The sequence below is a fragment of the Epinephelus fuscoguttatus genome, linkage group LG16 (genome assembly GCF_011397635.1).
Source record: "Epinephelus fuscoguttatus linkage group LG16, E.fuscoguttatus.final_Chr_v1".
Taxonomy (NCBI): domain Eukaryota; kingdom Metazoa; phylum Chordata; class Actinopteri; order Perciformes; family Serranidae; genus Epinephelus; species Epinephelus fuscoguttatus.
This window is the reverse complement of record NC_064767.1, coordinates 35,892,284-35,911,480: the sequence shown is the minus strand read 5'-3', so window position 1 is coordinate 35,911,480 and position 19,197 is coordinate 35,892,284. Positions and strand designations below refer to the sequence as shown.

The 19,197-nt window shown below is 38.5% G+C and overlaps 2 protein-coding genes across 2 annotated transcripts in view; one reads left to right on the top strand and one right to left on the bottom strand.

The window, feature by feature from the left end:
- Positions 1 to 19,197, top strand: part of vps8 (VPS8 subunit of CORVET complex) — a 61,879-nt gene that overhangs the window by 6,771 nt on the left and 35,911 nt on the right. The window contains exons 3-7 of the mRNA XM_049601162.1: positions 171 to 301; positions 1,724 to 1,820; positions 5,685 to 5,717; positions 7,686 to 7,740; positions 19,055 to 19,179. Coding sequence (XP_049457119.1) covers positions 171 to 301; positions 1,724 to 1,820; positions 5,685 to 5,717; positions 7,686 to 7,740; positions 19,055 to 19,179 — 441 coding nt within the window. The remainder of the gene's footprint in view (positions 1 to 170; positions 302 to 1,723; positions 1,821 to 5,684; positions 5,718 to 7,685; positions 7,741 to 19,054; positions 19,180 to 19,197) is intronic.
- LOC125904024 (DELTA-sagatoxin-Srs1a-like) lies at positions 9,733 to 14,856 on the bottom strand. Its single transcript, XM_049601287.1, has 3 exons — positions 14,720 to 14,856; positions 12,020 to 12,136; positions 9,733 to 10,360 (listed from the first exon to the last, which is right to left on the bottom strand). Exons 2-3 carry the CDS (start codon positions 12,085 to 12,087, stop codon positions 9,934 to 9,936), a joined length of 495 nt encoding a protein of 164 aa, XP_049457244.1. The 5' UTR covers positions 12,088 to 12,136; positions 14,720 to 14,856; the 3' UTR covers positions 9,733 to 9,933.

Below are 19,197 nucleotides of genomic sequence, written 5' to 3'. Positions count from 1 at the left end.
TTGTGTGTGATGCTGGGAAGATGATGTTGGCAGCAGATTTAACATCAGTGTTATCCCCCTCCACTATAAATGTAAGAGAGCCGTCTAGCTGAGGTATGTTTGTTTTGTTATCCTTTGGGTGCCATCTATCTGAGGTGTGTTTGTTTTGTTGTCCTGTGTGTTGTCTGCAGCTGGAGGATGAGGAGGAACCATTTGTGTTGGAGGACACCTGCTTGCTAAACACAGACAACATGGATGCTCACTCCTGTGACACCTCCTCTCTGGCCAGCTCTGACAGTGGAGACCCAGCACACCTCAAACGGCATGAACACACACACACACACACACACACAGGCCCCAAGATTTGATATTGTTACGACACTTGGATCACGATACAATATTATTGCAATTTTAAATGTTTTGCAATATGCAAGTATTGCTATGATAGATACATACTGCGATATATTACCTTTTTTTAACTACAAATGATGTCCCTGACGGAAATCTTTAACGACATCTGTCTTGGTGAAGTTCTCAGTCTGTTCATCTTACGTAAATAATTTTCATTGCAGCAAAATCTATCTATTGGACTGAAAAGGTAATTTATTTTAGTATTCTAGAAGGCTACCAAAAGTTTCATTTATATTTGCAATATTAATAATTCATATGTTAAAAAAATCTATACTTGGCATCTGTGTATAGATACAATATTGCCACACAAAATACTGCAATACTATGATGTATGGAGTCCTCCCACCCCTAATTATTTGTGCTTTGATTTTGTCCCATTTCAACCCATCCCTGATGGTTTACAAGTGGCCCAAAATGCTGCTAAACTTTTACAAGGTTCTTGCTGTCATTTTTGAGATCTTGAGATTTACTGCAGTCCTGTATTAGCAGTAGGTCTCTGAAGACTGATCAGGTTTGTTTGTTGTTCGCTGCTCCAGCATCAAATCTAAAGAGACTGTGCTTTGAGGTATTGGCTCTTATGGAGCTCTGTCCCTTTGGACTTTAGATCTGAGGACACCGTGCACACTTTTTAACAAGCAGCTTCTAGGGTGCATTTTTTTAATCTCTATATTTTTAATTATTTTTACTTTATGTTTGTAGTCTTTTTAAGAATGTATGTTGTATCTGTAGTCTCTTTTTTATTTTGAGGGACTCTGGAAAAGTGCTGTATAAATAAACTTACATACTCTGCATAACAACAATCAAAAAATGTGCTAAATAAGTGAAGCCATTTTAAATTACATAAACACATTAAGTTTTAAAATGTTATATGAAAACTGAATACAATTTAAATGACTATTTAATATGCCTAAATTAAGTACACCCCACATGCCATATGCTGTATACATATAGTTTTAATTTGAAATTAAATAGAATAAGTAAATCTTTTTAATGTTGAAATACTGTAGGCTGAAGTTAGAAATATATTTTATTTAGAACCTTTATGTGTGTGACTCCATACAGATGCTGCTGCAGCAACCAGAGCAGTACAAACATGAGCCAATACAGACCGTGTACATCCTCACCCTAAAGTAGTTCCACGAAGAAGTGTCCATCCGCCAAACAAACAACACAAACACTCACTACTACTTGCATGCTTTTGATGTACACCTTCTTGTCTTTACAAGTCCATGGGAATAAAATGGAAACTGTCTTCTTTGTGTGTGTGTTTGATCTGTGAACATGTCTACTTGTGTTGACGTGCATCTGTGTGTGGACATGTCCATGTGTGAAGACGGAGAAGGACTGTGGATCTGAATGCAACTGTTCATGGATCTGTTCTTCGACACAGTCTCCTGAAGGGCATCTCTGCACAGATCGTCTCTGCTGCTGTAAGAAAAACACACACGCCCATGCATGCACTATGGGGGTGGAAAGGTTCACGGAGGACAAGATACATGTACATACGCTTGTGTGATTATTTACTTTAAGTCCCACATGTGTATGTATGAATGAATGAATTTTTATTGTGTCATGCAACAGATACACTGCCTGGCCAAAAAAAAAGTCACCACCAAAAAAAAAGGTCATACACTCTAATATTTCGTTGGACCGCCTTTAGCTTTGATTACGGCACGCATTCGCTGTGGCATTGTTTCGATAAGCTTCTGCAATGTCACAAGATTTATTTCCATCCAGTGTTGCATTAATTTTTCACCAAGATCTTGCATTGATGATGGTAGAGTCTGACCGCTGCGCAAAGCCTTCTCCAGCACATCCCAGAGATTCTCAATGGGGTTAAGGTCTGGACTCTGTGGTGGCCAATCCATGTGTGAAAATGATGTCTCATGCTCCCTGAACCAGTCTTTCACAATTTGAGCCCGATGAATCCTGGCATTGTCATCTTGGAATATGCCTGTGCCATCAGGGAAGAAAAAATCCATTGATGGAATAACCTGGTCATTCAGTATATTCAGGTAGTCAGCTGACCTCATTCTTTGAGCACATACTGTTGCTGAACCTAGACCTGACCAACTGCAGCAACCCCAGATCATAGCACTGCCCCCACAGGCTTGTACAGTAGGCACTAGGCATGATGGGTGCATCACTTCATCTGCCTCTCTTCTTACCCTGATGCGCCCATCACTCTGGAACAGGGTAAATCTGGACTCATCAGACCGCATGACCTTCTTCCATTGCTCCAGAGTCCAATCTTTATGCTCCCTAGCAAATTGAAGCCTTTTTTTCTGGTTAGCCTCACTGATTAGTGGTTTTCTTAAGGCTACACAGCTGTTCAGTCCCAATCCCTTGAGTTCCCTTCGCATTGTGCGTGTGGAAATGCTCTTACTTTCACTATTAAACATAGCCCTGAGTTCTACTGTTGTTTTTCTTCGATTTGATCTCACCAAACGTTTAAGTGATCGCCGATCACGATCATTGAGGATTTTTTTCCGGCCACATTTCTTCCTCGAAGACGATGGGTCCCCACTATCCTTCCAGTTTTTAATAATGCGTTGGACAGTTCTTAACCCAATTTTAGTAGTTTCTGCAATCTCCTTAGATATTTTCTCTGCTTGATGCATGCCAATGATTTGACCCTTCTCAAACAGACTAACATCTTTTCCACGACCACGGGATGTGTCTTTGGACATGGTTGTTTAGGAAATGAGAAGCAACTCATTGCACCAGTTGGGGTTAAATAACTTGTTGCCAGCTGAAAGATAATCGCCCATGCAGTAATTATCCAATAGGAGGCTCGTACCTATTTGCTTAGTTAAATCCAGGTGGCGACTTTTTTTTTGGCCAGGCAGTGTATGTTCAGCCTGCACAGACTTACAAGACACCATGAAATTAAAACAGGCCAGGACCTGAGCCCAGAGCGCATATTTTCAGACAACATAAAAAAAAAAACGGAAAAAATGGAGGAAAGCAACTAAAGCATCCTACATATTCAGATCATCACTGAGTAAAACAGTGCTCATGGATCACTCACAAAACAACATAATGTGTATATATGTTTGTCTGTGTGTAATAAGTACAACTCAGCTATGCAGATGCATTTTGATATGCACTTGTGAATTCTAACACACAAGCATGTGGATGTACATACCTCTGTGTGTGTGTGTCCTATGACTACACCTGCACATGTGTGTTTGTGTGTGTGCCCGCTTGTGACTGAGACCCGCAGGGCTGCTGGTGATCTTGGCAGACATTACTGTTTTTAAGAGGCTGTGAGCTCATTTTTATAGCTAGCACGGAGGTAGTGGTATCATGTAAAACTGGACAACTTAAGTCAGGGACAATTGTATAAAATGACAGGAGAACAGGGGCCATTTAATAAACAAACGTTAATACGTATCAGTACAGTATATATAACAAATGAACTGCCTGTTTTTGATGTTTGCTGTCCACACTCATTTTTGCCAAATCCAGTTGGTGTAGTGCTGCAGGTGAGGTGTATGCAGGAGCTTTTCCATGACTTGACATTCAGGGCATAGCCTGAACCTCTTTCGAGGGGATCCTCCCTTAGAAGTTTTCTTTTATTGATAAAAAACCTCAAATTTGATGCTTTTTAATGCACTCTGGAACCTTATTTACATTCATAGAACAAAAACATATCCCAGTGTGAATTAATTTGTTGTCATTGTGAATCAGAAAATGGTTGACAGGTGACCTGGCCACCTATCACGGGCTAGATTTGGCCCATGGCCTCAAGTTGAGTATCACAGACCTAATGCATCCATTGGTACTATGTCTATCTCATTCAGAAACGGGCTAAAGAACACCCCAGAGTGAAGTTACGTTCGGCGCAGCCTCTGAGAGGTTTTTTGGCACAAATGTCCACTTGGACTCAATGATAAACTGATTAGTTTTTGGTGATCAAAGGGCAAGGTCACGGTGACCTTGTCTGTCTTATTCTTGTGAACACGATATCTCAAGAATTTCTGGGAATTTCTTCAAACTTGACACAAAGGTTGATTTGGACTCGAGGATGAATGTATTAGATTAGGTGGTCAAGGGTTAAAGGTCAAGGTCGCTATGACCCTGCATTCATCTCATTCTTGTGAATGCAATATCTCAAGAACAGCTTGAGGGATTATCTCGAAATTTAGCACAAATGTTCACTCGAACTCAACAATGATCAGATTACATTTTGGTGGTCAAAGGTCATTATCACTGTGACCTTGTCAGTCTCATTTTTGTGAATGACAGATCTCAAGGACACTCTAAGGAAATATCTTCAGATATCATATGCTTATTATGACAAAACTTCACACAAATGTCTAATAGGATAAAATAATGAAGGGATGACCTTTTATACCCAAAAGGTCACAGGTCAAATTCACAGAAACAGCATAATATTCTGCACAAAACACTTTTCTGGCCATTATTCAGTGTCATATCTCAGGAAAAGAAGGGAAGACATTTGGTCAGATACTTAATTGATGACACTCATCCTAGGTGTCCACCTTGAAACTGTGCTGATTGTATAGATCAGGATGATGTAAGGATGACTACTTTTAAGTTAATTTAAGAAATCAAGAAGATTCACAGGTGTCATGAGTGTTGAGATGTCAAAAAGAAAACCATCGGGTCTGTGCAATGACTGTCATGCATCAATGCAATTTCATATATATTTTCATATATATTTTCTTAATTTTATTTTATCTTGTGTTAGTTGTTGTATGAGTGGGGGTGTGTATGGGTGTGTGTGTATGAATTCACATAATGTATGTAAAATCTTAAATGTCACTGTGAGGGCACTTGAAATTTCACTGTATCACTGTATATAGTGACAATAAATGCATCTTATCTTTTCTAAAACAAATAAAAACAGCATTTTGGCTATTATTATCGATGATCACACAGTTCATGTATGTCTTTAATTATCTTTCTATTTCTCATCTGACAGCAACCCATCATTAATATGAGGGGTGTTAAACTACTAACTGGTTCACTAAAGCTAATGGAAACCTCTGGGTTTGAGTCACTGGATTGAGTTACTTGATGAAAACTGTCAGACAGCAGTGATCTGAGCCTATGTTATAGTCAAAAGTTGATGATCTCTTGGTAATTCTGAATGCCTGCTCTGGTTCTTTTGTAGGTTTTGTTGCTTAAAGTGATTTTATTTGCATGATTTATTGTTACTAAACTCTGTACTTAAACACTAGCTTTAGAATTGTACATTTGTTGCAGTAGACCAATGCATTTATGTATTAAAGCATAATTAAAACTTCTGTATATTTTTTGCTCAGGACAAAGTGGATGCCGGACTGCCAACTGCTATAGTGAGTATTAATTTATTCAACTATGAATTCAGCTGAGCAAAAAGAGATGGTATTAGGTTGAAGAACAATTTGGTAACACACCCTGTGACTGTCTATGACGTTCAATGGCTGACTATGTTTGCTTTCATGATGCATTATTAGTCATTTCATAATTTTAAACGTGGCTATAAACTGGAGATATAGGACATAAAGTTAGAAGTGTTGCTGTTGACATTTTGCCTTTATCAGCACGATAGTAGACAGGCAGACAGGAACCCTAGCCAGAATCGAAGTGCAGGTTTGCACCATAACCATTAGGCCAACGGGGTGAACCACATTCAAGGTTTTTGCATTTATTTAAATTGCTTTGATAATTTGTATCAACAACAAACATTATTGTAGACCAGTTTTAGAAGGTTGTACACAACAATACAACAGAAAATAGAGTTGAGCATATTTTTTGAGTGCAGCCAGAGCATTTACACAGAGCTCAATTCTCTAGTGTAAAAATAATGAGAGAGACGTAGGGGAGAAGCAGGAGTTTTTTATAGTTTGTAATAATGCATTGTAATGAGAAAACCTCTACTGAAAAAATGTTCAAACTTTAGGGAAACCACTGTCGTTATAAAGGACAGGTTTGTGTTTGTGGTCCCTGACTATTTCAGTGCTGGTGGAGGCAGATTGTGTGATATTACTTTGTGGTGTTTCCTCCTATTTTGCAGGGGTGGGAATTGCCAGAGGACCCACAGTACGATATTATCACAATATTGCAATATTTGGAGTATTGCGATAAAATATATTGCCATATATTGTGATTTATTACCTTTTATTCCAGCTGCAAATTATTTCCCCCAAAGCAAAACTTTGTCAGCATCAGTTTTATCTCATAAGATAAAGTTTTTAGTCTGTCCATATGACTTTAACCATTTTTATTGCAGCAAAATGTGATGCAAAGCAGACAGACTGACCAACAGCGTCATAAAACCTGTCAGAAATGCCACATACACTTGACAAACTGTACTTCTGGCAGATTTAACGTCCTCTGTGAGGCCAGATTAAGCGTGTCAGCAAAACACTTCACATACAGAAATCTATCCCACTTACTAAATGGCGGCACACGTTAGAAGTGTTGACTGTTACAACCACAATCCCCCATTCTTGTGCTGCATTTTGCAGGAGGTCTGCAATGTTTGCTCCAGTGTGACTTTAGTGTACTGCTCTAGTTAGCTAACAAGAGACAGCAGTCACCAGTTCTCTGAGATGATGTGCCCTTATAGTCACGTATGAATCCACTGACCTTGAAGTCCAGGCAAGTTAATGCCACCCTTCCTGCTATACTCAAAGATTCCTCAACTTTATGCTTCACTTCTCTGTAGAACTTTGGTACAGCTGTGTTGGTTAAAAAAAACGTAGGGATGGAGTCACATATCTACGGAGTGTTTTTAGCTCATGACAAAAGCCTTCGTTTTCAACAGTCAATGTCACAGATCTGTGAAGTAGGTGATGGGCGGTGTTATTTTAGTTATCAGTTATCCTCAAATGACACTGCTTGCAAATCACATATGCCATATCCAAGTCATTCTTTCCTTACAAGTTAAAAAATTAAAAATAGTCCAGACGTTTGATTCAAACACCAACGGCCGATTCTTGTTTCTTTCTCCGGTGCCTCCATCTTTATTTCGATGAACTTCTTGCCAAATGCCACTGACCTCACCAGGAAAAAGAACATCAGCGCCAACTAGTGGACCCAAAAAGGAATTGATTTATTATTCCGGTTACAAAAGTTGTATTAAAGTGTGCATTTACAAAAATTAATAATGCATATAATAAAAGATTGATACTTGGCATCCGTGTATCGACAAAATATCACCACACAATACTGCAATGCTATGCTGTATTGATTTTTCCCCCACCCCTATTATTTTGTCTTTGTGTTGTCTTTGCTCAACTTTTACTGACGAAATCTTTTTGTACATTTTTTGTGTTCAGACAGTATCGGGTGTGATTGCTGTAGGAACATCTCATGGTCTGGCTCTGGTCTTTGGTGAGTCTAAACTTAATTCTGCTCCTTATATACACACAGTGGTGTAAACTCTGTTTTCACATTTGAAACGTATTACAATTCAAATATAAAAGAAACAGTGTAGATAAAGCTCAATCGGTATAGTTCCAAGTTATTTCTTATTGAAGTAATACTTCACTACTTTTTTCATCGGGATGTGCTGGTGCCACACATACTGTACAACATAGTGTGATCTCAATTCGTTCCAGTTCCAGCAGTAGCCTTGTGCTTTACTGTCTGAAATAGGGTCTTCTTTAATACTACCACATGGGAGGTGATAAAGTCTGTAATGTTCTGATTGTGCACATGGTGGCTTTTATTATGAAAAATTGAAGGGACTACCCACAGTAGGTTTATACACTATATTCAGAATTAGTAGTCTTACCTCTGTGGGTGATTCCAGCTTTAAAGCGAAATGAATTGTCCTCTACCAGGATTAAATAGCTCCCATTTCTTTTTGTGGATCCTCATAAACTGTGCGAGACAGTATTTGACTTTAGAGACGTGTTTCAAAAACACACTTTTGCCTGTTTTCCTTTCACTGTGAAACCTGTTCACAGCACAATTCTAGTGGAACCATGCTTTACTACCAATTAAATCATTAAAATGTGTTTTAATTGTGAGGAAGCAATGGTAAGTATTGTGTTCCTGATGTTGTTACTATTGCTGAGCATGCAGGAAATGTCTTGTTGGTATTAACATCTCCAAAACAATAAGCCTCTTCTATAATATGGTGTACAGAAAACATTACATTCTCTTCAAAAGAATGGTCTATATATGTGTGGGTACAAGTCAAATTCCTTTTGAGACAAACTTGTGTTTCCCTTTTTTCTCTCAGCTGAATGATATATTCTGTGATTTGTTGAAACCTGCCATGAAAAGGTAGACATAGGTAATGGAACCAAAATTTTATGTGCATGACCACATGTCTTACGACATCACACATACCATCCACATAGTCATACAGACTGTAGCCTTTACAAACACTCTGCTGCCCCCCAGTGTTAGTCCTTCTCACACACATCTAAACACAGGCTGACTTCATCAATAATACAAGACACGGGCCTCCGTACAGGTCATGAAATTCCTCTTAGGTCATTTTCATACCTGTAGTTTGTTTGCTTTGGTATAAATCCCGGACCAATATATTTAACATATAGCCTCGAGTTTGGTTTGTGTTCACACATTTACAAGCAAAATTTGTGATGGGCAAGGAAACTGCTTCTAATTAGTCACAATTTTCATGCAGAAAAACCAGAAAGTAAACAAAGAGAAAAAATTGAGGAAACTCCTGTTCTAGTAATAGAACTTTAAACCCGGAAGCTAGATATGATATGGAGGGAGGGTCGTCCTCCAGGAAATTTTGAGCGTCAGATGCTTAATTCCCAGAATACTGGTGAATTTTTCTGCATCAATTTTTGACTTTTCTGCATCAAATTATGGTAGAAATGTCTTTAATTTTGTCCAATAAATCCTCAAATGCTTTAAAGTTTTTCATGGAGTTTGGACAAATGCAAATGCTCTGAACAATAAGGGGGGTGGGTTCCCTGTTTAGCTGAGTACAGCTTATGGTCAGGTCTTTACAGTTCCCTTATCCTGTCTTATCCTTACTTTATACCTTAAATAATAATCTGGACTTCTAAAAAGTCTAAAATATCAATTTCATTTAGTTTTCCTCAAAGAAAGTAGTACATATCTTAGATATAGGCTTACTGTTTTTTTTGTTTTATTAAACTCCTTAAAATCAAGAAGGCCTTATGACCCCCCTATGAAACTCTGGCAACCAGTTGGGACCACCAGGTTGGCAACCAGTGGCTAAGGGCACCACAATGTCCAGAAATGGCCATCTATCAACTAGATTTCTAAGTGTCTGAGAGAACTAACAAAACATGTTAATTTCATTGTCTTACAAAGAGGACATGATTCGATTGACACATAAAAGTCATGTTTTTATTTCTAATTAGGCATCAGCTTTTTAAAATCACATCTGAATAACCAATATTTAGTGTACAATCATGTGTACTATGTCTTAAGTATACTGATTCAAAAGCACCACTTTAGCTAGTGACCAACTTTATCAGTTGATTGAGCTTCACACTTAAAATATTTTATTAAAATGATTGTGATCATCTCATTTGCCTTACATAGTAACAGTAGGAGCCTACTTCTTTTGTCTTAATACATGCCAGTATCACTGACATCCACCCTCAGGACTGCCTCATGTGAGTCTGACATGGAGGCACTGACTATAACATAATCGCCCTGATAAGAAATGCAGGAGCCATCTGCCTTTGCTCTTGCAAAGTTATTTTCACTGCCATTATACATGATATCATACAGATTGTAGTCGCAGTCGTTGCCTCTGTCAAAGATCCCCACAGCAAACCAGTTGGAGTAGAGGTTTCGGTCATAGGGCACAGAGTACATGACAGCCATGATGTGGCTATAGTCGTTCATCTCAGAATTGAAAAGGTCATAGGTGAAGACACCAACAGAGCCAGTCGCACAGCCGGTGGTCTTGTTGAACAGAGCGCTGCCAGCGGAGCAGGGACCCACCATGGGTGGCAGAGGGATCTCACAGCAGCCACTCTCAGTGAACACCCTGAACAAGGAGAGACACAATCAGACAGGTTCCTCCAGAAATATTCTTCTCCAAATTATACCATTGATTTAATGTTCATGAGTGTTTTTGTGTCTTATACAGGCATGTGAGTACACACACAAGGAGTAAACCTTTTTTAAAAAAAATCTCAATTTCATTCTGCAGTAATTTTGCATGACCATTATGGAATACACCACATGGCCAAAAGTATGTGTACAGCTGAGCATACTACTCATATGGGATGTGATGTGATAGCATGTCATTCCATTCGGCTACAAGAGCACTGGTGAGGTCAGCCACTTGTAATTAGTGTTCCATTTTAGAGGTGTTAGATGGAGTTGAGGTTACAACTTTATCAAGTTATTCTACACCAAACTGGGAAAACCATTCCTTTATCAACCTGGTTTTGTGCACTGTCCCGATGAAATAGAAGAGTGCCAAACCTAAACTGCTGTGACAACACTGTAAGCACACTATTGACTAAAATATCTGTATATGTTAAATAGGGGTTTAGATCACAAGTATCATCACAATATAATGTTACATTGATTCTTGATACGATACATTTCGATATGATAAGATACAAAGTTTGCTGATATCACAAAATCTGCTATGATATTTTTGATTTGCAGTGTCCACTTGGACTCAGGAATGAAGTGGTTAGTTTTTGGTGGTCATAGGTCAAAGTCACTGTGACCTTATCTGTCTCATTCTCGTGAATGTGATATCTCAAAAACGTATTGGGGGACTTTCTTCAGTTTTGGCACAAAGGTTGACATGGACTTAAGGATAAACTAATTAGATTTTGGTGGTCAAGGATCAAAGGTCAAGATCGCTGTGACCTTGCATCCATCTCATTCTCGTGAATGTGATATCTCAAGAACAGCTTTGGGGAATTTCTTCAATTTGGCACCAATGTTAACTTCGACTCAACAATGAACTGATTTGTTTTTGGTGGTCAAAGGTTAAGGTCTGTATCTGTCTCATTTTTGTAAACAAGATATCTCAAGAACACCTTAATGGAATTTCTTTAAATTTGACACAAATGTCCCCTTGGACTGAAGAATAAACTGATTAGGATTTGGTGGTCAAATGTCAAGGTCACTGTGACCTCACAAAACATGTTTTTGGCCATAACTCAACAATTCATACTCGAATGACACAATTTCACACATAGGATAAAATGATGAAGTAATGGCATTTTATATCCCAAAGGTTAAAGGTCTACTTTACTGTGACATCATAATATTCTGCAAAAACACTTTTCTGGCTGTTACTTAGAATCATATCTCAAGAACAGAAGGGGAGACATATGGTCAGATACTGAATTGTTGACAATAATCTTTAAACTGTGCTGATTGTACAGATCTTCTGTGGGAATTGGTGTGAAGCTACTGTGTTTTCACAGACATGGATGTAAACCGTAAGATGAGGATATGTTTAGATGTTTCCCCTTATTATTGGATCATTGATCATTAAATCAGTATATCAGTCCAGACTGATGTATGGTTACACCCCTAATGCTGAAGCATTAGGTTTTCCCGCCATGGGAACTAAAGGGCCCAAACCAGGAAAAATGGCCTCAAACCACACAGAGCTACCGTAAGAGTTTTAAAAGTACTCTCAATACCTCCAGAAAGAGACAAAGCAATGCATAACCTGGGGTTCGCGAGAGTGTAGCAGCCGGAGTTGTTGTTAATCTCAACAGAGCAGGATCGATGAGGCATTGTGATGAGGTGTGGAGCGGTGGTGGCGGAGGAAGAAGCTGGCTGTGAACTAGAGACAAGAAAGCATAATTTTGGTTAAATCAGCATCTGTGAAGCAGAGCGACAGTTTGTCAGATTGTAATTTATGCATTGCTGATTAATTTAAGTGTTTGTGAGAATTCCAATGTGTGATTTGGTGACAGCTGAATGTGTGAAGTCTAAATACAAAGGTGTGAGTTACAAACTAAATTCATTTTCAAAGCACTAAATTCAGCAGTTCAATGACAGAGTTGTGTCATACTCACCAGTCTCGATCAGTTAGTTAGTTTGTGCTATTATATGACCTTTTTGAATTTGAACAAAACCTTTTAAAACACCAAACTACTGATTGAGGCATCAGTAGACCAGCAGTTCCTGTGTTTAGTGTGGTCAAGTTACTGTTTGTGTCAGTGGAGTCTGGCTATATAAAGGGCATAGATATGTTTAACTTCTTGTTCAGTTCCTCATTGGAAAGCACTGTCTATTTGGAAATGCTGAGTGTCCGACTGGAGAAATGAGACTTGAATTATACTGCACGAGTTGTGAGAGAGTTTGTAAACAGATGTTTTGATATAGTCTTGCTATTATTATATGCAGCCTCCGACTTCAATTCATCAGGAATTTTCTCCGTTTTTGGATTCTTCACTCACCATTGGGGCATGCGAGAAAATTCAGCATAACTTGGGGTGACTAATTGATATACAAATGGCCATTTGGGGGGTAAAGTATTCCTTTAACCCCACAGCTTAACCCACAAAAGGTTTTACGTCTAATCTTAACTTCAAACAGACGTATTTTTTTTAGTTATTTGTAATCATTGATTTACAAGGATACGCTTAGATTTTTGCTTCCTGTACTGCCGGCACAACTGCAAGCACAACTAACGTTAAACTCCCCTGCAGATTTTCAAACAACTTTTACCTGACTGCTCATGAATTGTCAGATTTACGGTCACAATATTATACTGGACAATATATACAACTCAATAGTGCTAAATTATATCTATATTTAGATGGACTAAATTATGCCCAACAACAAAAATCTTCTTAGATGTAGGGTTTGCATTCTCATATCAATGTAGTATCTTGCATCAGTAGGTGCCCAGCCCAAATGGGCTTACAAGGCAGACTATTCATTTCCATGTTACACAGGTGTGACACCAAATTATAGGAAACAGGAATAGTATATGCCTTCATACTTGACATGCATCAAATAAACTGATTTCATATTGTATATGTGTATTATTCAGTCCAGTTTATGTAATTTTCCAAACTGTAAATTTTAACCTAGCCCATATTTTTCCTCTCAGTCCACCTTCTCATGTTCACAGCAAAATAGTTCAGGATTTTTGATTTGCATTGTTATAAAGGTGCATCCAGGTTATTGTGTAAAGTGTTAACATGGACTCAGGGCAAAGGCTGAGATGGTCATGGAACTCGCTGAGCTGCTACGTCCTGCAAAACCAAGTTTTTTGAGTCCCATTTATCAACAGCAAGTAACAGCTACACCTTCTGTCCAAATACTGCATAATTTGTCTTTGTCAATTTTTCAGCAGATCACTGTTGTGTCTGGACAAATTTTGGCCAATTTTGGAAGATAAGTTTATGCATTAATGGACAAACCTGTGTTGCCTGGAATCTCACAGTGCCTTGTGAGGCATATTCTCAATGTAAATCTAAATCAGTTACAATTAGAAACACAACAAATGGCTATTCTGCAGCTGTTTCTTATACAAGGTTTCAAACAAGATCAAGTTAATCAGAGCAAATAATTATGAGTTTTTTATCTTTCAGTCATGTAGTAGGTCTGATGCTAATAAAAAGGATCTCAGTAAACTTCAGTTAGCCCAAAATAACACTGCTAGACTTTTTCTCCACTCTTCATATCATAGTACTGTAGTAGTATTTATATACATACCAGACTGTCTGGGCCCCCAGATGAAATCAGATCACATTCCCATTTGCTTGTTTTAATGAGGAAATCTATATTTTTAGTTGTATCTGAATCTTTTTCAGCTCTTTGAGATTATGTTGGCCAAGCACATACATACCCCACTCGTTTTGTGGATAGACAAGAAGTTGTTATCCCTAGAGCCATGGATAACTTCTTAAAATACACCGTTATGTGCAGGGTTTTTGTGGAATGTAGGACGTTCTCAACGCCTACTTAAATGCATTTTTCTGTGCTTGTTTGGCACAATTTTTGCTTTTTAAACTTGCATGGTTGTACATATGTTTAATGTGGACATTTTTAATGTTGGGGAAAGAGGCTAATTGGGATCCACCAAAATAAACAAATTAATGGAACTGAAACTGCATTAAAATGTTGATGGATGGAGTTAACTAAATATGACTAAAGCACACATGGACTTTTGATCTCAGGACTAAGACTACAACCAAATTAAGAATAGAAAAAAATACTAATTACCTGGTGACATATGGTGTCAAAAAAATTAAATACAACTGGTAATAAGACAAAATGTCAATTTGGAAAATGGAAAAATAAATCTCACGAAACTTTCAAGAGTACAGCAACATTAGCCTACACACTGGGCTACAATCATAAATTTCTCCTGTCCAAAAGTCAGAAATTATTTGATTATAGAACTACTCACCTTTTTACGATTTTAAGATGATGAGTTAAAAAATAGCCAAACCCAGATGTTGGAGCTGACAGATTGTTGGTCCAAGTGTCAGGCAGGATGTGGTGGTCAAGTCACATTGCACACGAGCCACTCAGACACCAGCTTTTATTGACTCTGCTAATCAGGAGCTTTAGGCACCAGTTGACTCCCTCCTTATCTCCCCTCCAGTATCAGCTCCCCCCTCTGTTCCCGGAACTCGCCACCACCTTATCACCATGAAAGGACTGGATCACAGTGATTACATCAATGTGGGCTTTTATTTGTACCTTTATTTGCACAGGGCGTCACTGGGAGGGTAAAGACTTGCTGGGTAACGCTACAAAACAGAGTGTAACGAGGAGCAATACGCAAATTAATTCACTAACCATGAAATTAAAATTGCTGCTAAGTGATAGAAAATCAAGACAACCACAAACATATAATGTAATTAATTTGCATAGGGTTTTTACTCACAGTGAATTAGTGATTTGAATTCTTTTAAATGGCTTTGTCTATTACTGAAGTCAGTACACAAGGATAGATAAAAGTTTAAATGTATTTAGTAAGTGATAATAGTAGTACAAGTTAGTCATAGTGGTAGCATGCAAAAATAACAAATAATAACAGTTAGGCAAAAACAGTAAAAGCAAGGCGGTAGCCCTGGAGTCAACATTAAGGCCAACAAATGAAATGAATGAATGAAACTGTCTATGTAAATTAGACAAGCTGCACACCATGAATGATTGACACTTTACTTAGATGTCACTTGAGCTATCTGACAAGTATAACATTATAAAGACGTAAAAATGTGTGGCTGCATAAGTGCAGGTAGCCTAGCTTTGATAGCTACTGTTAGTGATGGTTGATCCATTAGCACTTGCAAATTGGTCTGTATCCACTTAAAACAGTTGTTTCCACTCCATGAAATTACTGACATGCTTTACCAAAATATTATTTACTTCCACAATTACAGTTTCAGTCTAAAATGATGTATTGACCTTGACATAATCTTTAATGCATGTCTTGAGTGAAGTCAAGTGTTACTGTTCGGTTTTATCATAATAAGTTTCCTATCAACAACTGATGCGAACATCAACAGACCGTAACTTTTTTTTTTTTTTACGATCATTTTTTGGGCTCTGATGAAGACGCTGTGCGTTGAAACGTTAGTCATTTTGCACCCTCATTAAACTTTTAATTGCATAGAGAGCTCCAGTTTTCTTCCTTCAGGTTCAGTCTTTTTTGAAGTGACCCATCAGATATTGTTTATGGATTAGTTTTTGGGCGTTAAACCTTTAATTGATAGGACAGTGAAGTGTGAAAGGGGGAGAGAGAGAATGAGGGACATGCAGCAAAGTGCTGCAGGCTGGTTAGAACCAGTGTATTTTGAGCATATTTGAATATAAGAGGGGATGTGTCCTCTCCAATACACTCTGTAATTACGGCCTTGAATGATACTAAGTACAAAAGTAAAAATAATGTTACTGGTATTCATAACGGTAGTTTTAGCTGTAAGGGTATTAGTGTATATAGTATAGTTATAGCCATTACAATGGTAGTAGTTTGCAGGTTGCACCAATAAAAGTGTCCTTAAAACAGTTTCTATCAGCAGTCATATCAGTTTAATGAAATCAAATAAATGAGTATTTGCAGTAGCAGTAATCTGTGCTCAAACTGGTGTAGAGAATGAGTCAGAGCTCCAAACCAGCAGCCTGTGTAGTGTGTACCTGTAACTCCTATGCATAAGTGTAGGGATAAGCCAGGCACTCATATCTTACAAGTAACTGTATATGTTTTTTTTTTTTTGTGTTTGTTTGTTTTTTGTCTGGGCACAAGTACCGAGGACCAACATGTGTATATAGGATTCAGGAAAACACACTGCAGGAGTGAGAATAATAATCCAAAACTGTGTTCTATAATTTAACATAAAAGTAATCTCTTAACTTATTCTTTCCCCCAGTATAGACACACACACGCACGCACGCACGCATGCACGCACGCACACACACACACACACACACACACACACACACACGCACACACACATACACACACACACACTATTTTGGATAAATATGTGTCCCTGATCCATGGCAGCAGGACTGTATACTGGTCTTTGATCAGTTAACAACTCTATATATTGATGCTAAAGGGCCAATTCATTCCACACCTTTGTGTCCATGAGGGTCTGCTTTGGTCTGCATGACGTAAATATTGTCATCTAGCAGTGTCCACGAGTGTCTGTACGAACCCCTGTGCGAATGTCTGCGTGCAGCCCACTTTTGTGAGCAGGTGCACTGTACACACAGCAAACGCACTGACTGTGCATGCTCCACTATTTTGTTTCAAACTCCAGTCCAGTCCAAAACTGCAGCCAAGCCAGCCGCAGCAGTCTCACCACGGTGAAGTCAGTTTCAAGTTGGATATTTGACAGACAGTTACTCCAGATACAGCAACAGTCTTAGTCTTAGTTTCAGTTTCACCAGTGAAAGCCCCCAGTTTACTGCTCAGCCCCCAGTTTACTGCTGGGGGTTGACGCAGACCCTCAGTTAAACTATAAATAAAAACTTGTGTGCTTTTGCCTGGCTGCAGCTGTCTGCAGATGTTCAGTGTGGAAAGTATGTCTGAGCCTTAACAGTGCATCTAACACGGGTCATTAGTTAGCCAAATATAATCACTGACAAAGTATTTAAACTCCTGACCACTCTTCACAGCCACAAGCAGCTGTTTTATAAATGAAAACTTCTCCCTGAAGTAGAAATACCATCAGAAAAACAGAGTTTTTAGACCTCTCCTGTGATAAAACACAGCCTCTGTGACACACATTCAGAATGATTAAACAGCAGGCAACTGCCAAATGAATAAGGACTGACTCACTGGTTTGCCTTGATATGAGAAGAAAGATAACAACACCAATTCCACACTCTAAAACTTCACCAGCCAGCTAAATCCAAAGAGAACAGTCTACAAATCTCCACAAGATGAATGAAAAATCATTTGTTTTCTTTAAAACACGGGAAGTTACAGATTTCTTTTGTTCCCCTGTCCTTTTATCTTGTCCCTTATTTCATATACATGAATGGTCTACTAGCATCACTGTTTAATTTATCGTTTAATTTTGTTCTATGGAAAACCTGCTAGAAGAATAGCCAAACCCATCCCAGACCAAACAGCTCAGAGCACTTGTTGCAGCTTTCTGTTGACATTGAGTGGCAGCTTACTGCAGGCTGCACTTCACCCCTGCTTGGTGTGTTTCTGGCATTACTGCAGCTCAACATGATAGATATTGTTGAGCTGTGGTAACGGAAGTGTAAAGAGGTCCAGTGTAACCTACACGTTGTGTCTGCATGTCCTAAAAAAATCTTAAATTGTCTTAAATAAATACATTTTACATAAAATAAAAGTCATTAAGTAGTCATTGAATTAATTTTGTAAGGTCTTAATTGTCACAAACATTTAATTCATTTTTACATTTTTAAATTTCTTTCTGTCAAAATGAGTCAAACTCTCCTGTGTGAAATCCACATTTCTGATGTGATACATTTGCACTTTTCTGTTGGCAGCTCACTCCAACAACCATATCCTAACATAAAGCCTACCTTTGCACAAGACAACATATTTACGACTTACCTTTATACTCAAGTTGCAATGCTTGATTAAGGAAAAGAAGATTAAAATCTGTCTTAAATTGTATGAAAAAGTATCCTGAAAATGTCTTACAAGGCATTACATGTAAATGTCTGATACCCGAAGACAGAAGCAGAAGTTAGCTAAACAAATTTCTAAAAGCAAATCGTAGGCGTAAAATATTTATGGCATGTTTTATGTTTTATAGGATAGTTATAATTTTTAGGGGAAATGTTGGTGTTCACAAATACAAAGTTGATACTGTGATGTTGTTTGGGTTTGACTGGGGTGAAAGTGGGGCTGAGGTCGCAGCAGGGCTGACCCATGTCTCTTTATATTGCTGACATAATGATGCCCGGGCAGGAAAAGGTATGAACAATCTGTGTCAGATGGGTCACTGATGCTTAATGTTTATTTTGTATTCAGCCTGACTGCCTCTGAGACGTCATCGCTCATGTCCTTTTTGGTTTGGCCGAGCTACTTTGGTGCATGCTTTGTTGTTTGAGTTGGTTATTTGCAAGTGTCAGTTTTTTATTGCATCTCCAGCTCTTCATTTGGCGCCAGTGTCTTGTGTTTTGGTATAGATATGTGAGAACTCTGACTCTGTCTTTTTATTTAATTTCATTTTATCATCTCCATATTTTCTCAGTGTGTACCGGTGCTTCTGCAGCTAAATGTTCTCTTCGTGTTCCTCTCCAGATACCAATCAGGCTCTGCGCCTCTGTCTGGGTACCAAGGCAACTGGAGCAGAGTTTGGTGCTGTCTCTGCCCTCAGTATCAACCATGACTGCTCACGCCTTCTCTGCGGATTCGCCAAAGGACAGGTATGTACTCAGATACAC